The 27,161-nt window shown below is 39.3% G+C and overlaps 3 protein-coding genes across 7 annotated transcripts; 2 read left to right on the forward strand and 1 right to left on the reverse strand.

The window, feature by feature from the left end:
• The first annotated feature begins 1,215 nt into the window (after positions 1 to 1,215).
• abracl (ABRA C-terminal like) lies at positions 1,216 to 6,091 on the forward strand. 2 transcript variants are annotated; one of them, XM_044169309.1, is made up of 3 exons: positions 1,216 to 1,341; positions 2,412 to 2,477; positions 3,016 to 6,091. In XM_044169309.1, exons 2-3 carry the CDS (start codon positions 2,417 to 2,419, stop codon positions 3,198 to 3,200), a joined length of 246 nt encoding a protein of 81 aa, XP_044025244.1. In that variant the 5' UTR covers positions 1,216 to 1,341; positions 2,412 to 2,416; the 3' UTR covers positions 3,201 to 6,091. The 2 variants fall into 2 exon arrangements, with proteins under 2 accessions (XP_044025244.1, XP_044025245.1); XM_044169310.1 differs by having other exon boundaries at positions 1,267 to 1,297.
• Positions 6,092 to 8,006: 1,915 nt separating this feature from the next.
• Positions 8,007 to 20,858, forward strand: heca (hdc homolog, cell cycle regulator). Of its 3 annotated transcripts, none has more exons than XM_044169668.1 (5): positions 8,026 to 8,647; positions 12,519 to 13,551; positions 17,080 to 17,246; positions 19,385 to 19,539; positions 20,353 to 20,858. In XM_044169668.1, exons 1-5 carry the CDS (start codon positions 8,500 to 8,502, stop codon positions 20,515 to 20,517), a joined length of 1,668 nt encoding a protein of 555 aa, XP_044025603.1. In that variant the 5' UTR covers positions 8,026 to 8,499; the 3' UTR covers positions 20,518 to 20,858. The 3 variants fall into 3 exon arrangements, with proteins under 3 accessions (XP_044025605.1, XP_044025603.1, XP_044025604.1); XM_044169669.1 differs by having other exon boundaries at positions 8,032 to 8,638; XM_044169670.1 differs by lacking the exon at positions 17,080 to 17,246 and having other exon boundaries at positions 8,007 to 8,647; positions 20,353 to 20,515.
• Positions 20,859 to 22,042: 1,184 nt separating this feature from the next.
• Positions 22,043 to 25,181, reverse strand: mtif3 (mitochondrial translational initiation factor 3). 2 transcript variants are annotated; one of them, XM_044169672.1, is made up of 4 exons: positions 25,070 to 25,181; positions 23,428 to 23,887; positions 22,912 to 23,063; positions 22,043 to 22,325 (listed from the first exon to the last, which is right to left on the reverse strand). In XM_044169672.1, exons 2-4 carry the CDS (start codon positions 23,882 to 23,884, stop codon positions 22,077 to 22,079), a joined length of 858 nt encoding a protein of 285 aa, XP_044025607.1. In that variant the 5' UTR covers positions 23,885 to 23,887; positions 25,070 to 25,181; the 3' UTR covers positions 22,043 to 22,076. The 2 variants fall into 2 exon arrangements, with proteins under 2 accessions (XP_044025607.1, XP_044025606.1); XM_044169671.1 differs by lacking the exon at positions 25,070 to 25,181 and adding an exon at positions 24,545 to 24,589.
• Between the last annotated feature and the right edge of the window lie 1,980 nt (positions 25,182 to 27,161).

Raw genomic sequence — 27,161 nt, forward strand, 5'->3', positions numbered from 1 at the left:
GACCCTCTTTAAGACAGGGCCTTAAGACCAGGTATAGCAAGACCCATCTTAAGGTCCTCATCATGCCACTTGATACTGTGCTTTGGTGATGCATACCCCCACATTTTCAACAAACTATCACAAACAATTGACAAACAATAAGTTTGGAGCTTTCAAAACTCCCCGCAGTTTATCGCTTTGTTCAGTTGGTAACACAGCACAGGAAGACACAACTTTCTGAACGTTGTGAAGAGGCGATGAGCGTCTTGGTGTTTGTGAAGGCCAGTGAGTCAACGGAGATAAGTGTAGAGCAGGCTGGTGAGAAGATTAAATCAGGAATGTCATGCAGGTGGAGTAGGTGGTGAAGGGGAAGAGCCGTAGGGAGGCAGGGAGAAGACAGGACAACGAGGAAGGAAGGGAAAGGAAGAGATATAGAAGAGGAGCAAGGTATATATCGAGATGCCAGTGAGCTGCTGTGGCCCAAGCACAGAAATGAACAGGCAAAAAAGCCATTAGTTTGCTTATTTTTCGTTGAAGCCGCTTCCACGCTGTAGTTATATGGCCCTTACTCAATTTCCCGTACAAACATGTGCATGTGTGCCAGAACCTAACTGCAATGGTCACAGTTGTGATGGACATACATGTGTCTCTATTGTACTGGTAATTTTATGGACAGTGCTCTGAAAGGCCTGACAACAAAAGCTATTTTTATTTAGTAGCTGGATGTGGACTCTTTGCCATTTAAACACCTGTTTAACAGACTGTAAGTCGTTTTTGGAGGAATAGAAAAGGTAACTTTTGCAGGCACAGGACATGCAGACATCCCTGCTCCACGCCATATATGGGCCAGTGCCCGTCAAAGTATCGCATTGTGTCACGATGAAGTCAGATGAGGCTTTTACGGTGCCTTCGGGTGTTATGGGAAATTTGACGACATATGAAACAACCCAATGACAGTAATACATAGAAAGCCTACATTTTTACACCGTACAGTTGCCACCTTAGCGGAAGGTCACTTATTGGAAATTTTGTGAAGCTCTCAGCCACATCTCATGACTTTCATTAGTGGATGAAGTTTGCTTACTGCTGAAAACTGGAAGTTTTTATGCTTAGCTGGTTCTATGTTTTATGTCTATTTAATTTTTTTCTTTTCTTTTAATAGTCACATACAACACCTTTTGAGCAAATAAGTTAAAGCTTGTTTGTAATATCTATCAACCCCTCTGCTCCCAATAGATACAACGAGTCTGATTATGAAATGAATATAGTGGAAGTTTCCGAGCAGACACTGAACGCAGCAACGCTATCCGCCGGATCAGTAAGTCGACCATCATCTAATTAAGAATCAAGAAGAAATAGAAGGTAAATATATGAATGATAATGTTACGTTTAAACTGGTTTTGTGTTGAGTTTAATTAAATCGTTTAGGACCACATATTACATCCGTTCAGCAGTCTGAAACTCCTCAGTCCTCCCTCAGCAGATCTTTTTTTTTTTTGTGCTAGAAGCTAACATTACCGGCGAGCTCATGTCTGCTGCTAATTTGAATGTTTTCTCTTGTACCTGAAGTTATGTAAACCATATCTAAACTGTGGATATTAACCCGCACTTAAAAATGACTACACGTCACTAAAATGAATGAATTACAGGAAGCATTTGTGCTTTGCGGTGGCTAGCTGGGAGTGCTAATCACCCATTTCCGCATTGACGATAGTCCGCCCTGTTCATGTTGTAGCTTGTTACGTTGATCTGAATGCTGCACAGTCAGTGCACTCCTATTAAATGTATTGCTTAGTGTTTTTGTGTATGCTTGATAAATGAAAATTGCATTTGTATTGACTTAATGTCCGTAACAGCAGTTTTCTTGAAAGGGGAGAATTCTAGTCCCAAACTCCGTTCACTAATCTGGCAAAATTTAAATTTCCTTGCTGATAATCAAGTATAATCATGGGGAAGAATATAAGTTACACATTTTTTCTGAATTACTACCCTCTTGTTGAAAATTCGGCATACAGTTAATCACCAAGCAGCATTTAATTTCAATTAAATCTTTTTTTTTTTTTAAATAATTACTTCACACTATCGTCCAAGGTGCCCATGATGTCATTCTAGAAAGTTGAAAATGTTATTGAAATAAACTCTGCTTTGCGAAATTGATTCGGGCCGAATTAAGGGATGTACTTTTATTAAAAATATCCTATGTTTGAGAAGGCATTTACTTTTCCTAGAAGCAACAGAACATGAAAATTACACAATTTTGAACGCAGTTTGGCTTGGTTGTCTCTTTCTTGCAAGAGAGTGGCATGTATCAGGGATCATTGCTCCCATCCCACAGTGTATTTGATGCTTTAAAAAAGTAAGCAGACTAATCTCAAGCTAACAAGTCTATTTGCGTTAATATATTTCTCTCTTGATTTTGTTTTCTCTTCTAGCAACAATGAATGTCTCTCATGAAATAAACTTGCTGGTGCAGGAGATTCAGCGGCTTGGCAGTAAAAGTGAGTCCGTGCTATGATTCTGTATTGTAGAAGAATACATCATCTTGGCCTCTGGGACATTGTTATGAGCTGTTCCCACTGTTTTGTTGTTGTTTAATTGATTACAGTGAGTCGAATAAATAATCGACATATTAATCGTTAAGAAAAGAGTGAAAGTAGTTGCAGCCCCAAAGCCACCATTACCAGCGGTTACAGCAACATCAAATCTAATATTAACACTAATTCAATCTATGGAGCTGTACAGTGTGTGTATTCGGTTTTGCCTGTTAATTAACCAATTTCAATACATGACACAAGAATAATGGATGAACGCTCAGGTCAGAAGAACGGGAGGTTTTTCATTCATTCTTCCCTTCTGCCATCACGGCATGAATGCAGCAGAGCATGCAGCTCATTGCTTTTCTGCAGGTTGAATCTCTATTGTTTTATTATAATTGGCTCAAAGGGTTGGGGAACTCTCTTTTTCTGTGATAATTTTAAGATCATAATCTATCCTACTTGGAAATAACTATCAGTGTGCACTGCTCTCTTGTTTCAGATGCTGATGGTCAAACCAGTGTGAAGTTTGGGGTCTTGTTTAATGACGAACAGTGTGCCAACATCTTCGAGGCGTTGGTGGGCACCCTGAAGGCAGCCAAGAAGAGGAAGGTGATCAACTTTCAGGGCGAGTTGCTTCTACAGGGCGTCCACGATAACGTTGATGTTGTCCTGCTCCAAGAATGAGGCCAAAGTTTGGACCAGATGGGCTTCTAGCAGCTGTGGGTCTTACTGAATCTTTCCAAATACTGAGCTTCTGCAGTGTACCGGCTTGTCGCTGAGCCTCTGTTTTCAGTTATCCTCCTTCACGTACAAGGCTCAGTATTTAAATTCAAACATAATTACCAAACAGATTAGATGAAACTGTACACTTCTGGACCCAGTTGGCATGGCTGCATATGATTTCATTTGATTTCACTAAGTCAAACAGAATCTCAAAAAGGTATTTGAGAATAATTTTAGGTTTTTCAGGGGCTGAATAATGGCCACATTCATAGTTTCAGATCATAAGGAAAAAATCTCTCTCTCTCTCACTCAGGCGCTGCTGTTTTATCAACCCACGGGTCTGACATGTCATTTTGATACACTTTTAAGACTATAAACGCACAAATCAGGAATGTAATAATTTGTGTAAAGCATTCATTTGGGTATCTTTTTGTTAATTTCTGAAAAAAAATACAGTATAGGGTAACTATCACAACCAAATGCCTCTCTTGATGGTATCAGCGTCAGGATAAAGGACGCACAGAACAAAATACGCGCTAGATTTAGCAACTTTGACAAACGTCTTCTTCACAGTTTTAATTAGAGCACTCTGATCTTGACAAATTGTTTGTAATGGATACTTGTTTCTAAAGCTTCACTAGGCAAATTCTCCATTTATCAGCCTCAAGTGGCAATGGGAGACCTCATTACCTAAAAATCATGTGTAGAGATATATTTAATCTAGTGCAGCTTTTAGACAACAGGTAGTGTGTGTCCACCAACAGTGTCACCAAATGGCAGTTCCATTTATTGTTTACATGAGCCATTTATACTACCTCTTGTGGACTTTGTAAAAAAGACGTTATTAGACCAGTGCTTTTGGAAATCTAAGAACAATTCCTTCATAGAAACTGCAAATACAGGTGCATTCCAAGAAAGACTTTTGCACCTTTTTGTACTCATTGCAATCTGCTAGAGTAGTTTTTATTCCTTCTTTTTATATAAGCGGTTAAAATGAATTTTCTCTACTAAACAAACTCCAAAACTATTTGCCTTTCGTAAGAAATAGTTGATGAGCAAATGGCGAATGTATTTCTTGTGCAATTTGTATTAGTGTATAATTACAGGGGGATTGGTAAATGTAAAAGATGAATTTGTAATGTTTCTCAGGACCAAATCGACACAACCAAAATATGTTTAATAATTGTCCTGTGGCTTAAATCAGGTGTCTTACTTGTGACACAAGATGTGCATTTATAGTTTTATTAGTTTGTTTGTTGTTGTTTTTTATTTTTATTTTACCACTCTATATTCTGTTCTGTAGGTCAAATGATACTTGCAGATCAGGCGTGACCACTTCACTTGGTTTCCCACTATCACAATCATCACTTGTGCATGTTTTATTGTGTCTGTTTTAAACAAAGGTCCTTTTTGTTATTTCACTTTGCTGAAATATCATTGCCAAGCACTCCAAGCTCTGTATGGAGGCTCAAAGTGGTAAAATTAAATAGACAAATAAGACATTATGAAATAGATAATCATATCAGTAAATACGGACAAAATATGAAATAAAACATGAAACAATGTATTTTTTAAAACTCACTTTTAAGCTTCTTTTTTTTTCACGATAACATGTCAGGTCATCATTATTTAACTCCAGCTGTTTTTATTTCCAAATGCCACTGTTCATTACAAAGACTTGGCATGGCGGATACAGCTGTGTGATTGGCTGTTCACTCATTCAGACCAAAGCAATAGCCAATCACATAACTGGTTTGTCTTGATTTACAAAAATATGGTGATGAAACGTGGCATTGATGGGTCATTAGGGAAAAAATACATTTTGAAATAAAAACTGCTGAAATAAAATAACCTGTAATAAACTCTTTTATTGTAAAAAGAAACAGAATCAACCAACATTTCATAATCATGAGCTGAGTTTTTAAAATGTATTGGATTATTTAACAATGTAATGTTTACATTTCATATTTTGTCTACATTTATTCAAATAATTTATTTAATAATATCTTATTTATTTATTTTATTATTTGTCGTGGATATACACCAGAAGGAACAACAATCTCCAAATTTTTTGCCTGAATGTAACATCTCCTACTTGGCAGCTGTTGTGCTTATCTGCATAATATCAAGCTCTTCTCATTATATTTTGGGCCTTGTTTCTGTTAGCATCGACACATAACGCCGCGTGAAATCACACCTCATCTGCCAGTGTTATAAGATCCATTTCACATTCACTGCTGTTGTATCAACCTAGCTAAATCTTTTAGGCTCAGGTGTTAGCTGTTTGACTTGAATTATGTGATTTTTGTTTTTCTTTTTTTTTTCTCTAAACCATATAGGAGACCATTCACATGCTTCGTGATTGTGTTTTAAACAGCGTTAGCGGCATAGATGGATCAAACTTTTGTGTAATCGTAGTCTACTTATGAATGAAACTCAAATGTTACCTAGAAAAGATCAGTCATGTGAAATGTAATCATCAGAAGACAAACAAAAGGCTAAGTAGAAGTCTGAACGGTTATGGAAATAATGGAGAAAAGCAAGAGTGAGGAAGAAACATGCTGCTCGCATCACTGTCATTTTAGATTATCCTGCTGTTGTTGATGCCTTCCTGAACATAAATGTAAACAGTACTGTACAAGTCAACATTTAGCAAGCGGAGAAAGTTGTGATCAGAGCAGAACCAATACCGTGAGCCATTTCTGTGAACTAGTGCGATGCCTGAATGATGTGTTCAAGTGCGTCATTACTGTCTTTTCTATTGGCAATAACACATTCCTAAAGGAACAGAGGTTCCTGTTACTGTGGAATACACTCCGGGGAATAAAATCTTTACAGTTGAAGCCTTGAAACTGCTTTGCTGCGTGTTTGGTCTGATGACTCTGTCTTGAAACACACTTTGTAACAACACTTGATTGGATATACTGTATTTATTTGATTTAAATGTGTGCCACTGAGACCGAACACGCTACATTGTTGCATGATTGAAATGTGTTGATTTGTAGTGGCAATGGAAAAGGGACAATCTTGGGAAATGCAAGGAGCTTATATTGTTATTTTTTTTTTACTTTTACTTTACCTTTTACTTTTTATTAACTCTGGTTAACATTTAAATACTAGCTAGTACTCAGCTGCTTTGGAATCACAGTTCATGTAATTAGTTTACACTGATTTGTTTAGATGCTACTATGTGGCGATTTGGTACGAGACGATTGTGGTAACAGCAGGAAAACAAGTTGAAACATTACTGAAACGGGTGTTGCTTGGTGTGTGTGTGTGAGCCGAACTGGAGAGCAGCTACTGTTGCTTTATAAATCGTAATAAGTCGTGGTTTAACAGGTTTGAACTCGAAAAGCAAGAAATCTTTAAATTGTAAGATTTATGAGTGGAGTTTGGCACCCCCGTTTTCTTTTGTCTTGCCATACTTTTCGTTCACTCTGGTATTAAAATATTTGGTTGAATTTAAATACCATTTATTGTTATACATGTACTTTGTTTTACAGTATATACTGCCTGGGTAAGTACTGATTTTGCTGCAAAGCTCCAGTTACCGACCAGGGATTTTGGGGAATATCACCAGGCTGATGAAATATATGATGCCATAACTGCTAAATAAGACAGTGATGCCTCCCCACAGGTATGTGACACTTACTGCTTCTTCTCACCAACTTCTGCTTAGTCTGCTGCTGCTGCATTCATGTACTGTGGGAATATCTGACATAGCTGTTTCAGGTTACATTTGATTTGATTAAGTTTTCCTGGGTACTTTTATATATGTCAATTAAAGGTCGAGAGTGTGTAACTGCCATGTTTATACAGTAGCCCAGAACGGACAAACCAAACACCGGCTCTAGATTGGGCCTTCCGCAAGTTTCGCACCCACCGTACTTTCTCCTACACGCTTGGAGAGATACACACTGCTCCTTTAACAGCAAGTCCTTGTGTTGCTCTACACCATTTGTATGATATACTCATAGTAAAACATACGACAAAAAGAAAAGGGTGGAAACAAGTGTGAACTATCTGGGGCCATTTACTTGTTTTGCTGAAGGAGTAATTAAATGATTAATATCATAGTAGATAATTTGCATTGTGATCAGTGATGGAAAAAAGACTATACTTAAAAGTACTATACTTTAACAATTTGAGGTACTTGGACTTTACATTTTGTACTACGTTACACATTTACTCCACTACATTTATCTGATAGCTGTAGCTACTAGTTACTTTGCAAATTAATATTTTACATACAATACCACATTATATATAATGATGCACTGTTAAAGATTTACAACCCAACAGTATATAAAGCAGTTATAAATAGCTCCACCTTATAACAGTAAAATGCTGCTTGCACATTTTAGTGTTAACAATCCAATAATACAATGTTTAATAATATAAAACTTACAGGGTGCTCAAAGCTCAAAGCAAAAAAAAAAAAGTCAGTGACTAGTTTCATGTAGGAACTATCGGGTGAAAGTAAATAGTTCCTACATGAAACTGAAAACACCATGTCTGGATTATCTTGAGTAACTGGGTCATGATTTGTGGAAAGAGACATTATTGTTGAGTTTTTCAAATGTTTTTTTATGCTACAAGCAGAGTGCCATATAGTCCCTTTTATATATAAAAAAAATGCTGACTCTCACACCAAAACAATCTAGATGGATAAATAGCACTACAGGTAAGAGGAAATTGATTTTGGGGTGTCCCAAACTGTCCCTTTAAGTAAAAGGTCTAAGTACTTCCTCCACCACTGTTTTTGCTAATAATACTAATGTACATTTACGCCAGTTTGGAATGCTTCTTCCTTCCACCATTGCTTGTGATATATAAACAAATAAATATAACAGATTAAATGCTTGTGTTGTAAGTATTAAATAATGTTCAACACAAGCATTTGAAGCGCTAAAGTCCGAGCTTTCCCACATGACTTGAACGCAGCAAGTCGTTGACGGCCAACGCGGGGGGCGGGGTCCTGTGACGTCAGGGGGTGGAAGAAAACAGCGGAGCAGGAATCAAAACAAGCGACGGACACGCCTTCGCTCTTAAAGGTTATAGCAGCTAATTCCTTATAACTGCTGCTGTCAGAGCTGCACAAAACCCCGCCTGTCGTCCACGAGGACGCCAAAAACAACAACTCAAATAGAAAAATACTGCAAAAACACTGCAGAAATGGAGTCCACAGAAATGTCAGGCAGCGTTGACAGCAGCCGTTGATAGAGGTCGAAAATAACACTTGACATCCGAATCCTTTAAAATGCCCAACCAGAAGAACAACAAGGGAAAGAAAAGCAAACGCACTAACAGTAGCGGAGATGAGCAGGAAAATGGAGCCTGTGCGGTCGCAACAGGAGGCGCGGCCGCGGCGGCTGCACCCAGACACGAGCGCTCAAGTGGTAAGAGAGGTAACGGACAGATGTAGAAGTTTAGTGATGCTGCCTTCTTGCAAGGGGGAAGCTATGTCTTGTCTGTGCGACTGTGACATACATGCACTGCGACGTTGCAAATGGCACTATCTCCCTCCACTTCTTTCTACTCTAGAGAACGCTGTGCCAAACCTCGATTTAAAAACGTATCAATATAATGGTTCCTTGATTATCGGCAAATATATGCTCTGTTGGTCGATCACGACTTGAGGCCTTGTATGAATGGATTGGATCTTTTTTTGGTCGTCTGTGTATATGTGAACTAGCAAGTAGCTAGTGCTCAGCTGCACTGAAATCTCGGTTTGCGTAATGGTTTCACGCTCATTTTTGAAAGTCCACTGTGATTTGCTTTGGTAGAAGAACATTGCGGGAACATCAGGCAAACAAGTTAAAATATTATTGAAACAGGTGTTGCTTGGTGTGTCTGATGTTAGCTGAATTGGAGAGCGGTTGTTGTATTTTCGCAAATAGTCTTTAGTCCTGTTTGAACACGTTTGAGGTGTACCCGATAAGTAAGAAATCTTTAAATTGTCAGATTTATGAATGGGTATTGGCGCCTCGAGCTCCTCTTGGAAAAAAAACATTATCACCTATGAAAACAATATTCCTTGTGCTCAAATGTAGCCTCATGGAGTCTTAATGACACAATGCAGCGCTTCTTTGAATGTTATTACATCCACGTTACTGATCTATGGCTGCTACATTACTATGCAGGCCTCAGCTGTCTTTTCCAGACACGCACCTTGTCCACACAGTGTTTGGTTGTGGCCTTCCTCATGGGTAATACTGACACCTCACCGCTTGTTTGCGCACTTAAGTGCAACTTCATCCCATTCAGACTTAGATTCAGTAGGTAGGGAAAAAAAGTCACACTGCCTGGCGTCTTGCACTTTTAAATTTGGTACACGTTTGGTTTAAAACAGACTTGGATTTGGAAAAACAGCATCTCAGAACATATGTAGGTTATTGCACTTTAGATATTAGTGGTGCAATATATTCTGAGTCATTTTCTTACATTTTTATAACAATTATCATGTTATAAGTTTGTTATGCCTACATTGCTTTAGAAAGGTAGGGATGCTCTTATGTTGTATTTATACTTATTTTTCAAAACAGTAAAGTGTATTCTTTAGTCATTATACTTTACATCCCACTGAAGTAGAGCTAAAACCATTAGCCTATTAATCATTAAGTTGATCAACAGAAAACTAATCTGCAATAATTTTGATGATTAATCATTTAAGTAATCTTTCCAAACATTACATTCTCAAATATGTAGATTTGCAGCTTTTTCTTGTCTTAAATTATAGTAAACATTAATTATCTTTGGGTTTTTGACTGTTGAATGAACAAAACATGCAATCTGAAAATGACACCTTGGGCTCTGGAAAATTGAGATGGGCATCTTTTGCTATTTTCTAATATAATATTGTCCAAAAATGAATCGATTAATCAAGAAAATAATCAGCAGATAAATCTGTAGTTGCAGCCCCAGATAAAATGCATGTATATTTTCCTTTCAGAACAGTAAAATAAGTTAAAGTTAAATCAACTTGTCAAAAATATCTTTTATGGAGCTATTGTTTATCCCTGGGTTTCTGTGTGTAACCAAGATTTATTTAAAGATTCATTCAAGCTGAACTATGAACTCACTGTAGCACTTTATTATTTCTATGCACTAAAATCCACAGAGCAAAAAATGCATGGGTAAGTATATTTTTTTTGTGTGTTGAGGGAGAAAAAAAACGCTGACAGTTTACCGGAAAAGGAAGGAGGAAACTATCCCCCTACACACACCCACAGTGTATTATCATGAGCTACTTCTCGTAGAGACTGCGTGCCCACATTTGAATGATTCACATCCAGACTTGACAATTGGCAGGGCTTGAATAAAGCTGCTCACAGGCTTGGATGGCCTAGTTGAATTTCATAAATCGATGACGAAGAGGCAGCAGGGCCACTGAATCACTCCTTTAACATTTTCACCTCATGTTGTGTTGTTGATATGCGATGATGATGATCCTGCTAATGTAACTTATGGTGGAGAGACTTCTTTAATGGCACCGTTGTCCAGTTAAATCAGTGGTGTTTAGAGATTTAGTGTCACCCAAAATGTTTGAGAATTTGTAAGTGCTGAAGATAGGAATCCATTATTTTATTGGTCAAGAAAAATTTACTGACATCAGTTTTGATAATAATGTTTAGGGCTGCAACTATTGTTGATTCATCTGAAGATTATTTTCTTATTCTAATTAACAGATTAATCGCCTATAGAAATCAGAAAATTGTGGAAAATGTCCATCACGATTTCCCAGAGCTAAAAGTCTTCGAATGTCTTGTTTTGTCCAACCGACAGTAAAAACCTTAAGATATTCACCATATTAGAAAAAGAAAAGAAATTCTCCATTTGAGAACTTGGAATTATCAGATGTTAAAATGACTTAAACATTACTCTATTATCAAAGTAGTTGTTGATTAATTCTCTGTGATCATTTCATTTAGCTGTTCTGCCCAGTCCAATTCATTATTGTATATATCCATCAGTATACTTCTGTTTATAGTAATGCCATTTGGGGCGACTGTGGCTTAGTGGTAGAGCGGGTTGTCCACCGATCGGAAGGTCGGCGGTTTGATCCCAGCTTCCCACGTGTCCTTGGGCAAATTGTGTGTGTGAATGATTAGTTTCTTTCTCTTTCAACTGATGAGCAGTTGGCACCTGCCATCAGTGTGTGAATGTGATATGTAGTTGAAGCGCTTTAAGTAGTCAGAAAGACTAGAAAGGCGCTATATAAGTACAGTTCATTTATCTGTATTTAACTGTCCATAGTACTACTTGTAAAATATTTTCATTATACTATCCTGCATTTATGCACACACTTTATATCCTGCACTTAGACCTAAACTGCATTTCGTCGCCATGTACCATGCCATGTACTTGTACATGTGTAATGACAATTGCACATGTACAAGTTTGATTGCAAAGTTGAATCTAATCTAATATCATTGTAAATTAAATATATTTGGGGTTTTTGAACTGTTTCTCAGACAAAACAAGCATTTTGAAGCCTTGACCTTTGGCTCTGGGAAGTTGTGATGGGCATTTTTCACGTTTTTCTGACATTTTATATACTAAAAGATTAATCGATTAATCGTTTGCAGCCCAAGGAACTAAATCAGGCTTTTTGAGAATGTGTGATGAGAACACAACAAAATCATTATCTCTCTGATTGTCACATTTATTGTCAAATATCTGATAAACACACACCTGTGACCATGTAACAATTGATTTGAATATTAGTGATATCAAATATGGAAGAATGCTTTTAAATGTAGGAAAGCAATTACTTTGTTTTACATAATATATTGAAAGTAACAAAAAGCCATGTTAAAGACAAATTATATTGCTTTGTATTGGACTATCTGAATTCAATCTACAGAAAAATAATCAAGAGCAATTTTGATAACTGTTTAAGTCATTTATTATGTAAAAATTGTTGCAACTGTTTGCTGGTTCCAGATTGTTTTTCTTTTCTGTTTTATATCAGTGTAAATGAATGAATATCTTTGGGTTTTGGACTGTTTCTCAGATAAGACAAAAAGATGTCAACATTTGATGGTTCTAGCTTCTTAAATGTGAGAATTTGCTGCATTTCTTTGTCCTCTTTTATAGTAAATTGATTATCTTTGGACATTTGAAGACATCACCTTGAGCTCTGGGAGATAGTGAGGGAAAATTTGTATCTTTTTTCTGATGTTTAATGGACTAAACAATTAATCGAGAAAATAATAAGCAGATGAATCACAACAAAATCCTCCTCTCTCCTCCCCCCTCCTGTCTCTACTTATTCAGAGGTCCAGTGTGCGACCCCCCTTGGCTGCAGCTTGGGCCGTCCCATCGACCTGGAGAAGGATGACTACCAGCGGGTGCTCTGCAACAACGAGCTCTGCCCTTATGGCAACTGGATGCATCTGCAGTGTTTCTACGAGTGGGAGAGCTCCATCCTCGTCCAGTTCAACTGCATCGGCCGCGCACGGTCCTGGAACGAGAAGCAGTGTCGGCAGAACATGTGGACCAAGAAGGGCTACGACCTGGCCTTCAGGTTCTGCTCATGCCGCTGTGGCCAGGGCCACCTAAAGAAAGACACCGACTGGTATCAGGTGAAACGTATGCAGGATGACCGCAAGAAGAAGCCATCTGAGAGGAGCATGGGCAGGAATGGGGCCAGTGGTGGGGCGGCAGGGGACGGGCTTTTTGAGGAGCCCAAGAAAAGCAAGCTACCAGGAGGAGCAGTAGGAGGAGGTAAACTATCCCACAGAGCCTCTAGTCAGGAGTTACCTCGGAGACAATCAATGGACCGTCAGAACTCTACAGAGAGAGGAGCAGCAGCCGCAGGAGGAGGACCCTTTTGTCTGGGGCCTCCTCAGAAGTCTCCATGTGACTCCCCGGGACAGTCTCCTCCAACTGGTTTCCCTTTCTCCCCCACTGCTGTCCTTGGAGCAGGAGGCGGAGGAGCAGGCTTACGAGGTTCCCGTCCACTGGGAGAGTTCCTCAAATCAGCCGTCCACATGGACCCGCAGAGGAAACACCTTCTGGTCGGGGGAGCTCTCGGTCGGGGCGGTGGCTGCTCGATGGGAGCCTCCGGTGGTGGAGCTCACCTCGACCCCGGGTCTGTTCTTTCCCTGCCGCTGTCCTTCGCCCTCCCACTCCACAACAGGCTCACCTCTGGCAGTTTGGGTGACGGCACCCACTCTCACCCAGTGCAGTTCCTGAGGAGGCTGGACCTCTCGGAGCTCCTCACCCACATCCCTCGACATAAACTCAACACCTACCATGTCCGCATGGAGGACGATGCCCAAGCAGGCCAGGGAGAAGAGCTGCGCAGGTACATTGTAAAACATTTTAAGCTGGTCCAACTTAAAAACAGAAGTTTCCCCTCTGGCTAAAATGTGAGTTAACTGAACTAATGTTGAATAATTAGTGTGGTGTGGTGGCAATCGAACAACAAAAAGGCCACTTGAGGGAATTTGAAGGCATTTCCAAAGCGTGGTGGTGCAAAAAATGAGGTCTGCCATGGAATATGCGTTTGACACTTTATTTATATGTAGATTAAAAACACCTACAAAAGCTGCGTGCATTGAATGAATGATATAAAAACGAGCTCGTAAATATGAAAACAAACAAAAAATACTAACAATACGACAGGACAAAACCAGCACAGATGTACACGTACCGTTGAAAAACTGTGTGGCTTCCCCAGTTCTTAATTCCCTGCAACTGTTCACCTGTGACTAATGTGATTACCATCCAATGCCCTCAGGTGCGCAGGTAAAGTAGTAACAGCAATATTTACACAACTTACCACACACACCAGTCCCTAATTGTTACTGTAAAATAACATAATTCAACACCATACAAACAATGGAGCCAATGAAAATTCTATAATGCACGTGCTTGTTTTCAGTCCATAATGTTCATGTATGTGTCCGTAGGGTCAGAGGTAGTGTTGGGATATGGGTTTTACATCAGTCTTTATTCAGCTTCCTGCCAAATACAGATCTTTGTGGCCGGTCGCTCCAGTATGTTGCATTTGGTCTGGACTTTAATAGACCGCACAAGTCCTTGTGTGTCAGGAAAGGTCTGCAGTACCTTCCCCAACAACCAGGATCTGCGAGGGCCAGTAGAGTCTGCTACAATGACAATGTCTCCTGTGACAAAGGTTCTCTTGTCCTTTGACCAACGTTGTCGTGCCAGAAGAGATCTGATTGAACTCACCTCCATCATCGTTTTTTGGTGTACAAGTCACTTTTCTCGAAAAGCCCAGGTGGTAGAGCAGGTTTGCCTTTCAACAAGAGGATGTGATTTGGAGTCAGGTGTTCGAGATCATTAGGATTATTGGAGATTTTAGTGATGGGACGGTCATTCAATACGGCTTCCCCCTCACACAGAAGAGTTTGTAATCCTCCACACTTTGCTGATGAAGTACCGAGTTCAGCACCTTTCTGACCATGCAAATGATTCTTTCCCATGCTCCGCCATGATGTGATGCAGCAGAAGTGTTGAAGCTCAATTTCACTCCAGACTGAAGTAATGAGTTTTGAATTTTCTTGTGATTAAGATCAGATAGAGCTTCTTTCAATTCACGTTCTGCATGTGAGATATTGGCCTCTTCTGGAAATGAATCTGCGCAGTGCACTGATGCAAGAACTGGTGTCTAATGAGTATGCCATTTCCAAATGCTCTGCCCTACTGGCCATGCAGGTGAAGATACTATTTGATGAGGCTGCAGCCTCTCTTCACCTCAAAGGGGCCAAAATAATTAACGGCCACATTTGTGAATGGTGGGAAGTCAGGTTGAAGTCTTTCTTTCAGCAAATCTGCCATCTTTTGTTCACCAAGCTTTCCCCTATAATGTCTGCAAAGGACACAGGAAGAGAGGATCTTTCTAGCAGCAGCATTTGCGCTGGTGATACAATACTTTTGACAAAGTCTGGAAAGCAGGTGATTTCTTCCACAATGTCCTAATTGCTCATGAATGTGGTGTAAAATGAGAGTGGAGATGTGCTGCTCTTTAGCAAGAAAGACTAGGTGTTTCATGCCATCAGGCATTGCTGCTTTGCTGAGCCTTACCCCCACTCTCAAGAGCCTCTTTTCCAGCACCTGATCAAGTTTGTAAATGTGACTACTTTTTTCCACTTCAGATATTCCGCTTTTCAAAGTAGTTATTTCATCACTGAACTTGTCCAGTTCGCAGTACTGAATAATGGCACTTTCAGCAGTGTCACTATCTTGAGACAAGATTTGACCACCCAGTGTGGCTCATAACCTTTGCATCTCCTTTTCCACTTTGTTCTTTTGTTGGGTTATGTCAAGTCCACTGCTGGACACAGAAGTATTTCTTTTCTCTTCTGACTAAACAACTGCAACATCTTTCTCACCTGGTGAAAGCAAGGAACTCAGGTCTTTAGCCTTTTCCATGAAGAGAAATAGGTTATGAGCTGGTTCGTTGCATTCTGTGCATCTTTGTTGATGTCAATATTTGTTGCATTTGGTACATCTTTGATGATGACAGTATTCACTGTAGCCTGTTCTTTGACATCTGGGTCATCACTGCTGATAGAATCAGAATCCATGATGTTAATAGGTTATTCTCTTTCATTCTTGAAAAGAAAGTCTGGGCCATGAGTCCATCTGCTGCCTGCATGTGAGTAGGTACTCAACTTCTCATCAACCGGGTTCTGCTTTGTATCAACGTACCACCATTGTGAGACGGCATCAAAGGATTCCAACACTGACCTGCTGTTGCTGATGGTTTTCACCAGCTGAAACCCTCCCAACTGGCATACAGCTGTCAGGTCTCTCACCAAGGCCATGGCTTCTGCCTCTGAAGGCAGGGACTTCAAGCAGTCATCCACATAGAAATTGTGCTTGATGGTGTCAGTCACATCAGTACAATATATATTGAGTTGAATTAACTTACATTAAGTAAGTTTAAAGCCAAAAGTTTAGTTGATTCCACTAAATTCCTGCATGTTTTACAGTGTAGGGCCTATGGGACATTTGATTTCTTATGCTTGGTTAAAAAATGGGTTACATTTTTTTTAAGTGGTTTTACTGTAGCTTATAGTTTGTGTGTTATTATAAACCAGATTTGTCTGCTTCTCAGCCCTGATTTGCTCAGTCACGGTAATTGTGATTTAATATATTAAAGATGGCTCATAATTGTAGGAAAGCAACCAACTTTTTTTACATGTAGTATAAGTTTTAAAAAAAAAACACATCAAAGACAAAAAGTGATGGACACTAAAGTTTTTCTGAATCTCAATCTTTGTTCAGATACTGTTTGAATAACAAGGCAATTCAAAGTTCTGTACATAAGACATAAAAGGCATTAAGACAAGCTATATAAGAAACAGAAAGCAATATAAAAAGACATAGAAGGTATTTTAAAAGAGTAAATATAAAATATAAGATAAAACATAAGCTAAACCTGAATAAAATACATAAAACAGCTACAGTGCAATGCAAGATATGGATGAATACTCCCAAATTTAATTTAATAAAATGCAGTTGCAAACAGAGTCTTAAGCCTTAATTTAAAAGAGTCTCCTATTTAATATCATTAGTATCTGCCTGAAAAGTCGGCAAACTGAGGAATCAGTTGAATTCCAGGTTTGTACCTGACAACTAATATTTTTCTGATTCTCAGAGGAAAGGAAAGAAAAGTACCAACTCACGGGATTAATTCTTTAGATTAAGCACAACTCAGCTTCATAAAGACAATTCTACTAAAACAATACCAAAGAAAAAAGCATGTCACATAAATCTGCCAGAACCATTCAGCGTAGAGGACTTAATAATGGTGTTTCAAACATGTCGTCCATACTCTGAGTCTGTCCATGTTGTTCTATAGGTTTATCCTGTCAGCCCTCAGTGCAAGCCAGAGAAACATGGTCAACTGTGCGCTGTGCCACAGAGCGCTGCCTGTGTTTGAACAGTTTCCTTTGGTGGACGGGACTCTGTTTCTCAGCCCTTCACGCCATGACGAGATTGAGTATGACGTCCCCTGCCATCTTCAAGGTCAGACCTGGTTTCAAGATCATGGCATGAGACCTGAGATTACTTTACACAAATACTTGTATGGAGTTAACTTAGCTCAAAATAGTGCAAATATTTTGTACATTTGATACATAAATATGAAAAATATTTGACACATTTTCATTTGTCCCACTATGATGCTGTGGAAAACCCATCAAATCAGATTTTCTACAGATAATAAAAGCAAGAGCTTGGAAAACCTTATGAGACAAAGACATTTATATTTGAAGATATTATTGACAAATCGTTACTCACAAATGAAGATTTTTTACTAGCCACACTAGCAGAGTCTAGGCAGGCTCTATGGATGGCAATAAAGGTCTGTTGGTCGGTTGGTCCACCACTTTGGTCCAGACTGAAATATCTCAACAACTATTTGATGGATTGCCATGAAATTTGGTTCAGACATTCATGGTTCCCAGAGGATGAATCCTACTGACTTTGGTGATCCTCTGACTTTTCCTCTAGCGCCGCCATGAGGTTGACATTTTTGGTTTTTAGTGAAATCTCTCTACTATTTGGATGGATTGCCATAAAATTTGGTTCAGACGTTCATTTTACCCTCAGGATGAATTGTAATAACTTCGGTGATCCATCATTTGGTCAAAATTCTAATTTGTCCAATGCTTTGGTTTTTCCATCAACCTCAGCTACAGTTTGTGTTTAGTGCTAATCGGCAAATGTTAGCATGCTAACATGCTAAACTAAGAAGGTGAACATGGTAAACCTGCTAAACATCAGCTTGTTAGCTTTGTCATTGTGATCATGTTAGCATGCTGACGTTAACATTTAGCCTGAAGCACCACTGTGTACATGCAGCCTCACAGAAAACCAAAATTACCATTTGTGAAATATAGAAAACATGTTAATACTATTTACACTATGTTCAGTTTGTACTGTAGGTATAGTGTTTAATCTGAAAACCAACAGAAACACATGAAGCAAGTACTGTTATGAAGCTCTGGATCTCCAGGACAGAATTGCTTGTAATCAAGTGGTTACATGAATTGCAATCATTAACATGTTATTTTGCTCAATTATATATTCTCTTTCTATCTAAAATGCTCAAACTGTGATAGCTGTCCTTTTTATAAAGACAAATTAGGGCTGGTTAATCCATCAATAAGTCCAGTCCATACTGTGTATGTAGACATAAAGGTTTTCTGCTGGCTTCTGCACAGTCCAACATGAATGTGAATTAGCACAGCGGCAGCATGAAGCTTCTTTGATGTGCTGGCCCACAAGCTTTGATATGTATGGTCGTTGATATGCATCAGTATGAAAGGATTATTTATTCAGTTTTTAATGCTTCTGTCAGTCACAATATAAATGTTGGCGTAAGAGAAATGGTTGAATCATGCAGGACAGTTTTGAGAGAGATTTAATTAAAAATGGTTTTGTGTGGATGTTGCTTTGTTTATTCAATGGGAGTTAACAGTTAAGATATTTTTCCCCCTTAAGAGGGTAAAGTTTGGAGCTTGATTTTGTCTTGAAAAAATGGAATTGCATGTGTATTTTTTAGTGAGCAAGTTTACAGGGACTTATTAACACAAGTTAAATGAAAAACACACCAGAACACCATAATCATGACTCTCTTGTGACCAGTTTGCGACTGTGTGAGTGGCTCTGAATGCATTTATGTTTACAGTGATTTGGATGGTAAGCTGCATTGTATTTCCTCCATAACTTCAGTTTGATGAGGTTTAAAGCTCTACTTGGGTAGCATAGATATTTAAAAAAGCATGAACTTTTTGGCACACTGGGAGTGAATCACATGGAAGTTGTACAGAGCTGAGAAAGTTTCCTTTTGTTACTTGCCCAGCATTTTTTTTAAGAAATGTAATCACATCAGTTATAGGCATCATGATAATGAGTTATAGTCAACTTTTATTTGCGGACAAGCTTGCTGCCTGTCCAGTAGCTCAGTCACACAACCTGCTCTGGTCTATATACTGTATGACAGGAATCAGAAACCGTTATTTTATTGATTATCTATAATGAGCCGAGTTTTTTATTTTATTGATTTTCCTGGCTGATTAACAGACCGTTCTGGCTCGATGACAAACTGACTGACTTGTTAGTAAATTTAATACCTCACTATATTTCTTTATTTCCAACAGGCAGGTTAATGCACCTCTACGCCATCTGTGTGGACTGTTTAGAAGGCGTCCACAAGATTGTCTGCATCAAGTGCAAGTCACGCTGGGACGGGAGCTGGCACCAACTGGGCACCATGTACACCTACGATATACTGGCTGCTTCACCGTGTTGCCAGGTAGAAACACTGATCTGTGAGGGGCTTTGATGTGCACATTACTAAAAAAAAGTAAAAAACAACCCTGATTTCACTAATGTGTGAATCCGTTGCTAGGAAACACCTCTAGCAGCATCCAATGAAAAGCAATCAGTTAGGAGCTATAACTAAATTAAACAATATGTTTAGGGGGCCTAGCAATATATTTATGTCAATCCTTTGTGAATGTAGTTATGAATTAGTTTTGTTTGTAAGTGCATACATGGAGAAATATGCGTTTCAAATTGAATAGTATTCATGCAGCTTAGAATGAATGGGAAGTACCTGATTAAGTTATCAGCATAACAGTTTGTAATTTGAGGTATATTGTGTTGTTTTTGTGAAATATGATTTAAAATCTTCCTAGTTTATATCATTATCAAACAGCATTTTGATCAAGTGTCTGGTCAGATGTGTCGAATATATCCCATTACCTCTTTTACTCTTCAATCTATATGTGTATATTAGCAAGCTATGGAACACTTACAGCTGACAGTTACTGTGTGTAAATATTTAATAACTATAATCTCTCTGGTTTGTGTGGTGAAAACCATTCGAATTTTTGGTTAGCAAACACTTAGCTTATAACAAGGCTAAGTTTGAACTTAGAACAGCTGGTGAACCCCAGGTCCAGGGTTATTGCTGTTTCACCAATGTAGTGTTCCCCACAGTGATGAACACTGTGAGATGCAGTTGAAAGCTCAGAAAAAGATAGCAAGTGGACCTTTGAGTTGAGATTATTTCGTCACACATTCTGAACTAAGTGCGTCCCTTCTCCTCCCTTTGTGTCCTCAGGCTCGTCTCAACTGTAAACACTGTGGGAAGCCGGTGGTGGACGTTCGAGTTGGGATGCAGTATTTCTCTGAGTACAGCAACGTCCAGCAGTGCCCTCACTGTGGCAACCTGGACTATCACTTTGTTAAACCTTTCTCCTCCTACAAAGTACTCGAGGCTTATTGACAAATGCTGTTTATGCATGCTAGTTAAGCTGCTTTTGTTCCAATCTAGGAAAGATTTTATTTTTGGGGTCTAAAGGTGGTTTTGTTTTAAAGTTCTCTCTCTCTCGATTTCTTTTTTATGTATAGGAAAAATATGACTAGTTAAACATTTTTTTAAAAAAGTTCCAAGACAGTATCTCTGCTGTTAGAGAAAAGTGTTGATAAAGTGTGGAACTGACACATTAGTCAAACACATTTATCTGTGACAAGTGAATGTATCTGTATGCCAAATTTGCTTTTATTTTTATTTTTTACCAAAAACATAAAAATAAATCTTGAATAAAGCAGAGAAAGTTATGCATATGCATTGGTGTTGGTTTGGAGTGACTGCCTCTTCCACGCAATTTTGACACATTATTGTGAAAATCATCATCAGGCTATTTATTGATGATCTTCAAGTGATTCACACAGATCGGCAACTTTTATTATCTGATCATCATCATCCTTTAGCTCTACGTCTAGGTGGACAACAATCAATGAAATCCACATCTTCTGTGCTGTCAACGTGTTCATAGTAGACTGCCGGGGACATCAGTGAGCCATGTATTCATCACGTAGGTTACATTAACAGACATGAGATAAATAAAAGGAAAAAGCTTTATAAATTATTAGAGAAACATAACGAATGCGGATGCTTCCATATTGGTGTAATGCATGATATCATTAAGCAATTTCCTGGCATGCTGTGTGACGAATAAAAAGTCCTCAGTGGCCTCAGTTTTGGATCAAGCTAGCAGGAGGAAAAGATTTGAGTGACTTTATTCTATGTGATTAAACAGTTTGATGGAAGTGGTCTCTTCCAGAGGGGTCAATGAATGGTTTGCATGAAAATTATGTGAATCATATGCACCTCACTAACACACTCAATGTCACTACAGTGCAATGTAGGCAGTACAATGTCCTCACAAGTCCAGTAGTACGAGATTGTGTGTGTTCTTGATTTTTGGACATTTTTGTGCCTTTACCAGGCTGGCCAAGATGTGTTCTAGTACAGATGTATTAGAACTGAATACAGTGTTCAAACATGGGGCCCCATCTAACTACAATGGAAGGAGTCTGTCTGTCTGTCCTTCCATTTTCTCGACAACAGTTCATCCGATCGACTTAACACTTGGCGGGTGTATTGCTGAGGATCCAAGAAGTAAAGCGTGAAGTTGTCTGGATAAGCAGTTCTCAAGAAAGCTGCAAGCAGCGATACCAGAGACTAAGCAATCGGCCCGTTCCGAACAGGGACGTTTTTAACAGGCACTGCATTAGTTCATTAAAAATAAAGGTCTTTACTCAGCACATATATTAAGAAGGTTTTGGTACCAGTGTTGCTCTGCCACCTTCAAAAGGACACAGCGCACACAGATGAAACTTTCAGAGGACTAATGTCTCCTCCCTTTTGCAGGATGCATCTTTGTTAAATACCGACATAACACACTACAAGTAGAGCCTGATTAAGGAACTCACACCAAACTGTGACATTTAAGCGCAGACTTCAATTTGCTTTTGTCAAAATGTTTTATTTCCATCAGGTCACTGCTGTATAGACCCTTCTGTTGTGTCAGTGTTGCTATCAGGGGAGGTTGTGCTCTGAGTGGTTTTCGAACTGGAGTCGGCAGATTGCGAAGCTGCAGCCTTATTCTTCTCTTTTTGTGACAGTTCCTTCCCTGAAGGTGGTCGGAGGATGCACATGGCGGCTTGACCGTCACGTATGGCTTTTGGCTTGGAAACAAATCCCACCATTACCTCCATTTGTTGCACTATCTGCTCCAGAGTTGTGTCCTGTGGAAAATTAAAAAACACAATGTGAACACATTTCTGTACTGCAATTTCTTGTAACTTTTTGGCAGACGTATACGAAGATAACGTTAAATCTGTGATATCGGCCGTACAAATATTTCATTTGGGAGTGCACATCTCTAATGCACACAGACACTATTATGAACCTGTTTCAGTGGAAGGAGCAGACAATAGAAAGCCTGGAACAGACAATATGACAGATAACATGTTGTCATGTAACATATTCTATATCTAGTCTATAACAGATGCAACAAAATTATTATAACAATAATAATACAATGTTCATACATAGATTTTATTCTGTCAAGGTCAAGAATTGATGTGATAAATACTTGTAACCATGTCTGCTGCATCTCCAGACATATTTTGTTGCAATTCACACTTATACTGAGTTGAATAACATCATTTGCTGTTTATACTACTTAAATTTGTGAGTGTGTTAGGTGCATCGCTGGCCTAGGAGTTAAGGTGCTGACCGTGAACTCCTCATTTCCTGTCATCCCCCTACTGTCCCAAAAAAAATGCCCCAAAAAATAAATGAAAAGAAAATGTGAGTGTTCTTCCTTACCAGGTTGACTGCAGGTCCCCCACGTCCTGATCGCAGAGTAATTCTAACATGGTGCTTCTTCTCCAGCCAGCTCACCACTTGTTTCAGCTTGGTGGTGAGGTCATGAGCTGCGATGCCAGATGAAAAGGTGAGCTCTTTCACCTGCACTGGGGCTGTGGAGAGAATATAGTCGGTCCCGTTTTATATGATGTGTTAGATTGTGTTTCACATACTGTGTGTACAATGTTTTTACTGTTGAATACTGATGTTACTGAGAGGTTACAAAGCAATGCCTTTCTTCACAGAGTAATTGGCTTGTTTAATGAAACATTTTGACTAGATCCCAAAAGGTAATTATTTCGTTAATACCTCTAATCGCTTTGGGCCAGAGGTGGTTTCGGAAGAACAAAAAGGTATGATCTGCAAGTTGTAAGTGTTTTCACTCTTCATCAGTCAGACTACTTGTTCAATGTATATTAAAACAGTGGTTCCCAATCTTTTTGGCCTGTGACACGTCCCTGCCAGGACACCACTTACCTGCTTTTGCTTTCTGTTTCTCCCGCAGTTTCAGCTGCTCTTCGTGGATCTGTTTGCCGCTCATCAGCCGGTAGACGGGGGGATCTTTGTGTTCACTGAGCAGCACCAATTTGAGACCCTGCTCGTCCATGATTCTGATCACATCTGCACGGTGCATGGTTCCCAGGTTCTCGCCTGTGTCACTTATCACCTGTATCTGACGCTGCGGGATCTTACGGCCAATAGTGTTGATTGTGGCATGAGCTCGGGAATCCTGCTTTTTTTTCTTTGGTGCAGGAGTCTGTTCTGTGTCGTTTACAGCAGTGGAGAATGGAGACCATCTCCAGGAGGAAGCAACGATGTTAGATCTTTCACTGCATATGGTAAATCTTGATGCTGGTGTCCAGTAGCCAGGACCGCCACCACACACGGCTCTCACTGTTCGGCTTAGCACCCACCTCACACAACCTGCAGACATGTCCTAGATAAAAAGCGAGGGGACAATTGAGCTGCCAGATGTGATTTATGTGAAACAGCATGCTTCAGGAAAAGGCCACTATTGAGAAATGTTTTTTATATTTTGCTGTCCATTTTATCACGATCTTAGAGTTAAACTTTTCCTGAAATTGTTTACAAAAGTTTATGTCTGATATAATGTGTTTGACACATACATACAGTGCCATGTATTGGCCTGCTTTCCTCATGTTTTTTCTTCCCTCTGTAGGTAATATAAGCAGTGTCTTGTAAGCCATATGGGCTGGGCACCTTTGGGTGTATGACACTTGAATACAAAAATATTCATTAATTAATTCAGTCATTTATTTCCTATCTGACAGGTTAGGCAGAGCTGACACCACAAAATTTTCAATGGATGTCAATTTTATCTGTGCATCATTAGTGGCATCTCGTTTGAAACTTGCAATGCAAAGTTTACAATGCATCATCAGCCAGTTCATACAGCTGTGAAATAATTTTCCAGCTTTGTCAGCACCCCACCAGGCCAGCCTCCATTAAAACATCGGCCAATTAAAGTTAGCCTCTCTTATCTTTCACTGCACACACCACAAATAAGACACTTTTCAAGCCGTCAGGGTCGACTGTGGTATTCGGGATACAACACACTTACTTCATTACTTACTTTTGGAAGTTTTAGGCATATTTGCATTTCAATGAAGTTGGTTCACCTGATATTTTCACAAGCGTCTGCAGTTAAAACAATCGGTGTAAGCAGATTGTAAAAGTTAACATATAATTGGAAGTTCATCAGTAACGTTATGCCGAACTGACCAGCAAACCTTAATAATTCATAAAATGCATAGCAGCAAATGCATCGGGTTGCACTGGGTGTGGAGTTAACATGTCAACATTAAACTGTAAGGTTTTAGATGGGAGTCTGGAATTGATCGAGAGAGCCGTTCACAGTCATCTAGGCTGAGTTTAGTGCAGGCTTAACGTTATGGAGACAATGTCATTTGAATTAATAAAATCGATGTCATTGGCACAAGTTGTCCTGGACGTATTAGCTTGATCTCCGATTACACACAAAGTGAGTTGTGTTAAAAACATTAATGTAGGCACAAAAGGTCAAAGTAGAGATTGACGCCAATCTCGCCAGTAAGTAAATTCCCCAAATGTGTCTTCAGTTCCTGTGATTTTTACTCACTGTAGATCACCGTTGTTCATGCTCTCTGTTGGGTTGCAGGGTGACTGTTGTGTCTTCTTCCGCCATGTACTTCTTCGTTTAATGTGAGTCAGAATATGTGCAAAAAAAAACCACGATGCTGCCCTCTTCCGGACAAAGCAAGACACGTCCCTACTCCATTAAAGGGTCGGTTCACCCAAATCACTAAAAGGAATAACATATGTTCTCATTCGTCCCTAGTAATCTTGCCATCCAGATAGTTCTAGTTTTACTTGCCTAGGTTTTGAAATGTCTGTCTATTACATTTCTGTCTCGATCCTAATGCAATGGAGGTGAAAGGAATTTAACTAGTGGTTAATTAATGGTCGCACGAAACAGATCAGCCTGTGGTGGAAGAAGTATTCAGGTCCCCTACTCACACCTTTAACGTAATTAAAATTGGCCCCTTGAGGACAGTGGAAACAAGCTGTGAACTGCTGGCAAACATGTTAGCGTAATGCACAGTTGCCTATTTACACTCACGTAGCAACATTAGCATTTCATTTGGAGTCGTGTTTCTCGCCATCTGTTGAACTTAGGTCCAATATTTACTCTCCTTTTAGCTCTGTTTTAGTCTCCACCAACCTCGCTAACTTTGTCTGTCTGCTGTTTGGTGCTGGACAGACAGCTAGCATACGATGAGTTTATCAGAGCTTTTTCGCTCAGAACAGGTGTGAAGAGTAATGTTGTGGACCATAAAACCAAAATAATTAGCTGAAAGACGCTGAAACACTATGTAGAGATGAGAGGAACTGCAAAGTTGGTTGATCATTTTCTGTAGGTTTGTTATGAGCAAAGCGTCATCCTTTCACATTACACACAGTCTTTCGACCTATTTTTAACATATTAATGCAGCTTTATCGTCCCAGTCAAAGGGGCGATCACACAGAGATGCGTCTCTAGAAACGTGTCGCCAACAAAACCATTGTTTTCCTATTGTACGGCGCGCCTGGTGTGCGCTCCTCTCTTGTGCAGCGCAGTTTTTTGGGGGGTTTTTAGACTTAAAGGTTAACATATTCTCAACTTTTCAGTGCGAGACGCGGAGTCGCACCACTCGTCAATGTCACACTTGGCCTAGGCAGCCAATCAAATCAAGCAAGAGGCGGGCTTTACTACTTTTTTCCTGTTGCTTGAACGGCCAGGTGAGTCTCTCTGGTGAGTATTATGCTGTTCACTATGCCGATAAATTGTCTAACTAGCTAGCTAGCTAGTTTGGTGTTGGATGCAGCCCCGCTCCAAAGGCACACCAGCTGTATTGCCCGACTCACTTTGACAAGGCGTTTCTGTGTGATCCCCTTTAAGAAGAGAAGATTGATACCTTTCTCATAAAGTTTAGACCTCTCTCATAGATGTCCATTCAATATAAATCTATAACCAGCAGCCGATTAGCTTAGCTTAGCATAAAGACTAGAAATGGGGGGAAACAGTTAGCCTGGCTCTGTCCAAAAATAACAAATGAGTGCATATAATATATAAAGGTAACAAAAAGACTATTTCTTGGTCAGGTGTGACTTCAGAAAGTCTTGGTGTCACTGCTGTTTCCAATCATTATGCTAAGCTAAGCTAACCAGTTGCCTGTATCTCATATGAGAGTCGAAGAAACTTTCATTAACGTTCATTTCATTAATTAAAGGAAACTTTTCCTTTAAAGTAATTAAGCTACTTTACTATTTTTTTTTTTACTTTTTGTGTACAGTTACAAAGAAATAGTGTTTTTTTCATAATTGGTTTATGAAAGTGAGAATTTAATGATCATATGTTTGATAGCAATTTATGTTTTGAGCAACATATCACTAAGCTTGTCCAATCATGTTTTTATCACCTCAGAAACATTGCAAAAATCCGATCTATTTTAAATCTTAGTGATGCAGAAACTGTTGTGCATGCTTTTATCTCCTCACACCTTGATTATTGTAACAGCCTGTTCACTTGTCTTAATCAAAAAACTTTGACACGACTGCAGACTGTACAGAACTCAGCTGCTCGGTTGTTAACCAGGACCAAGAGGTACGACCACATCACACCTGTTTTAGCCTCTTTACATTGGCTCCCTGTTTGTTTTAGGATTGATTTT

Source organism: Siniperca chuatsi, linkage group LG16, assembly GCF_020085105.1.
Source record: "Siniperca chuatsi isolate FFG_IHB_CAS linkage group LG16, ASM2008510v1, whole genome shotgun sequence".
Taxonomy (NCBI): domain Eukaryota; kingdom Metazoa; phylum Chordata; class Actinopteri; order Centrarchiformes; family Sinipercidae; genus Siniperca; species Siniperca chuatsi.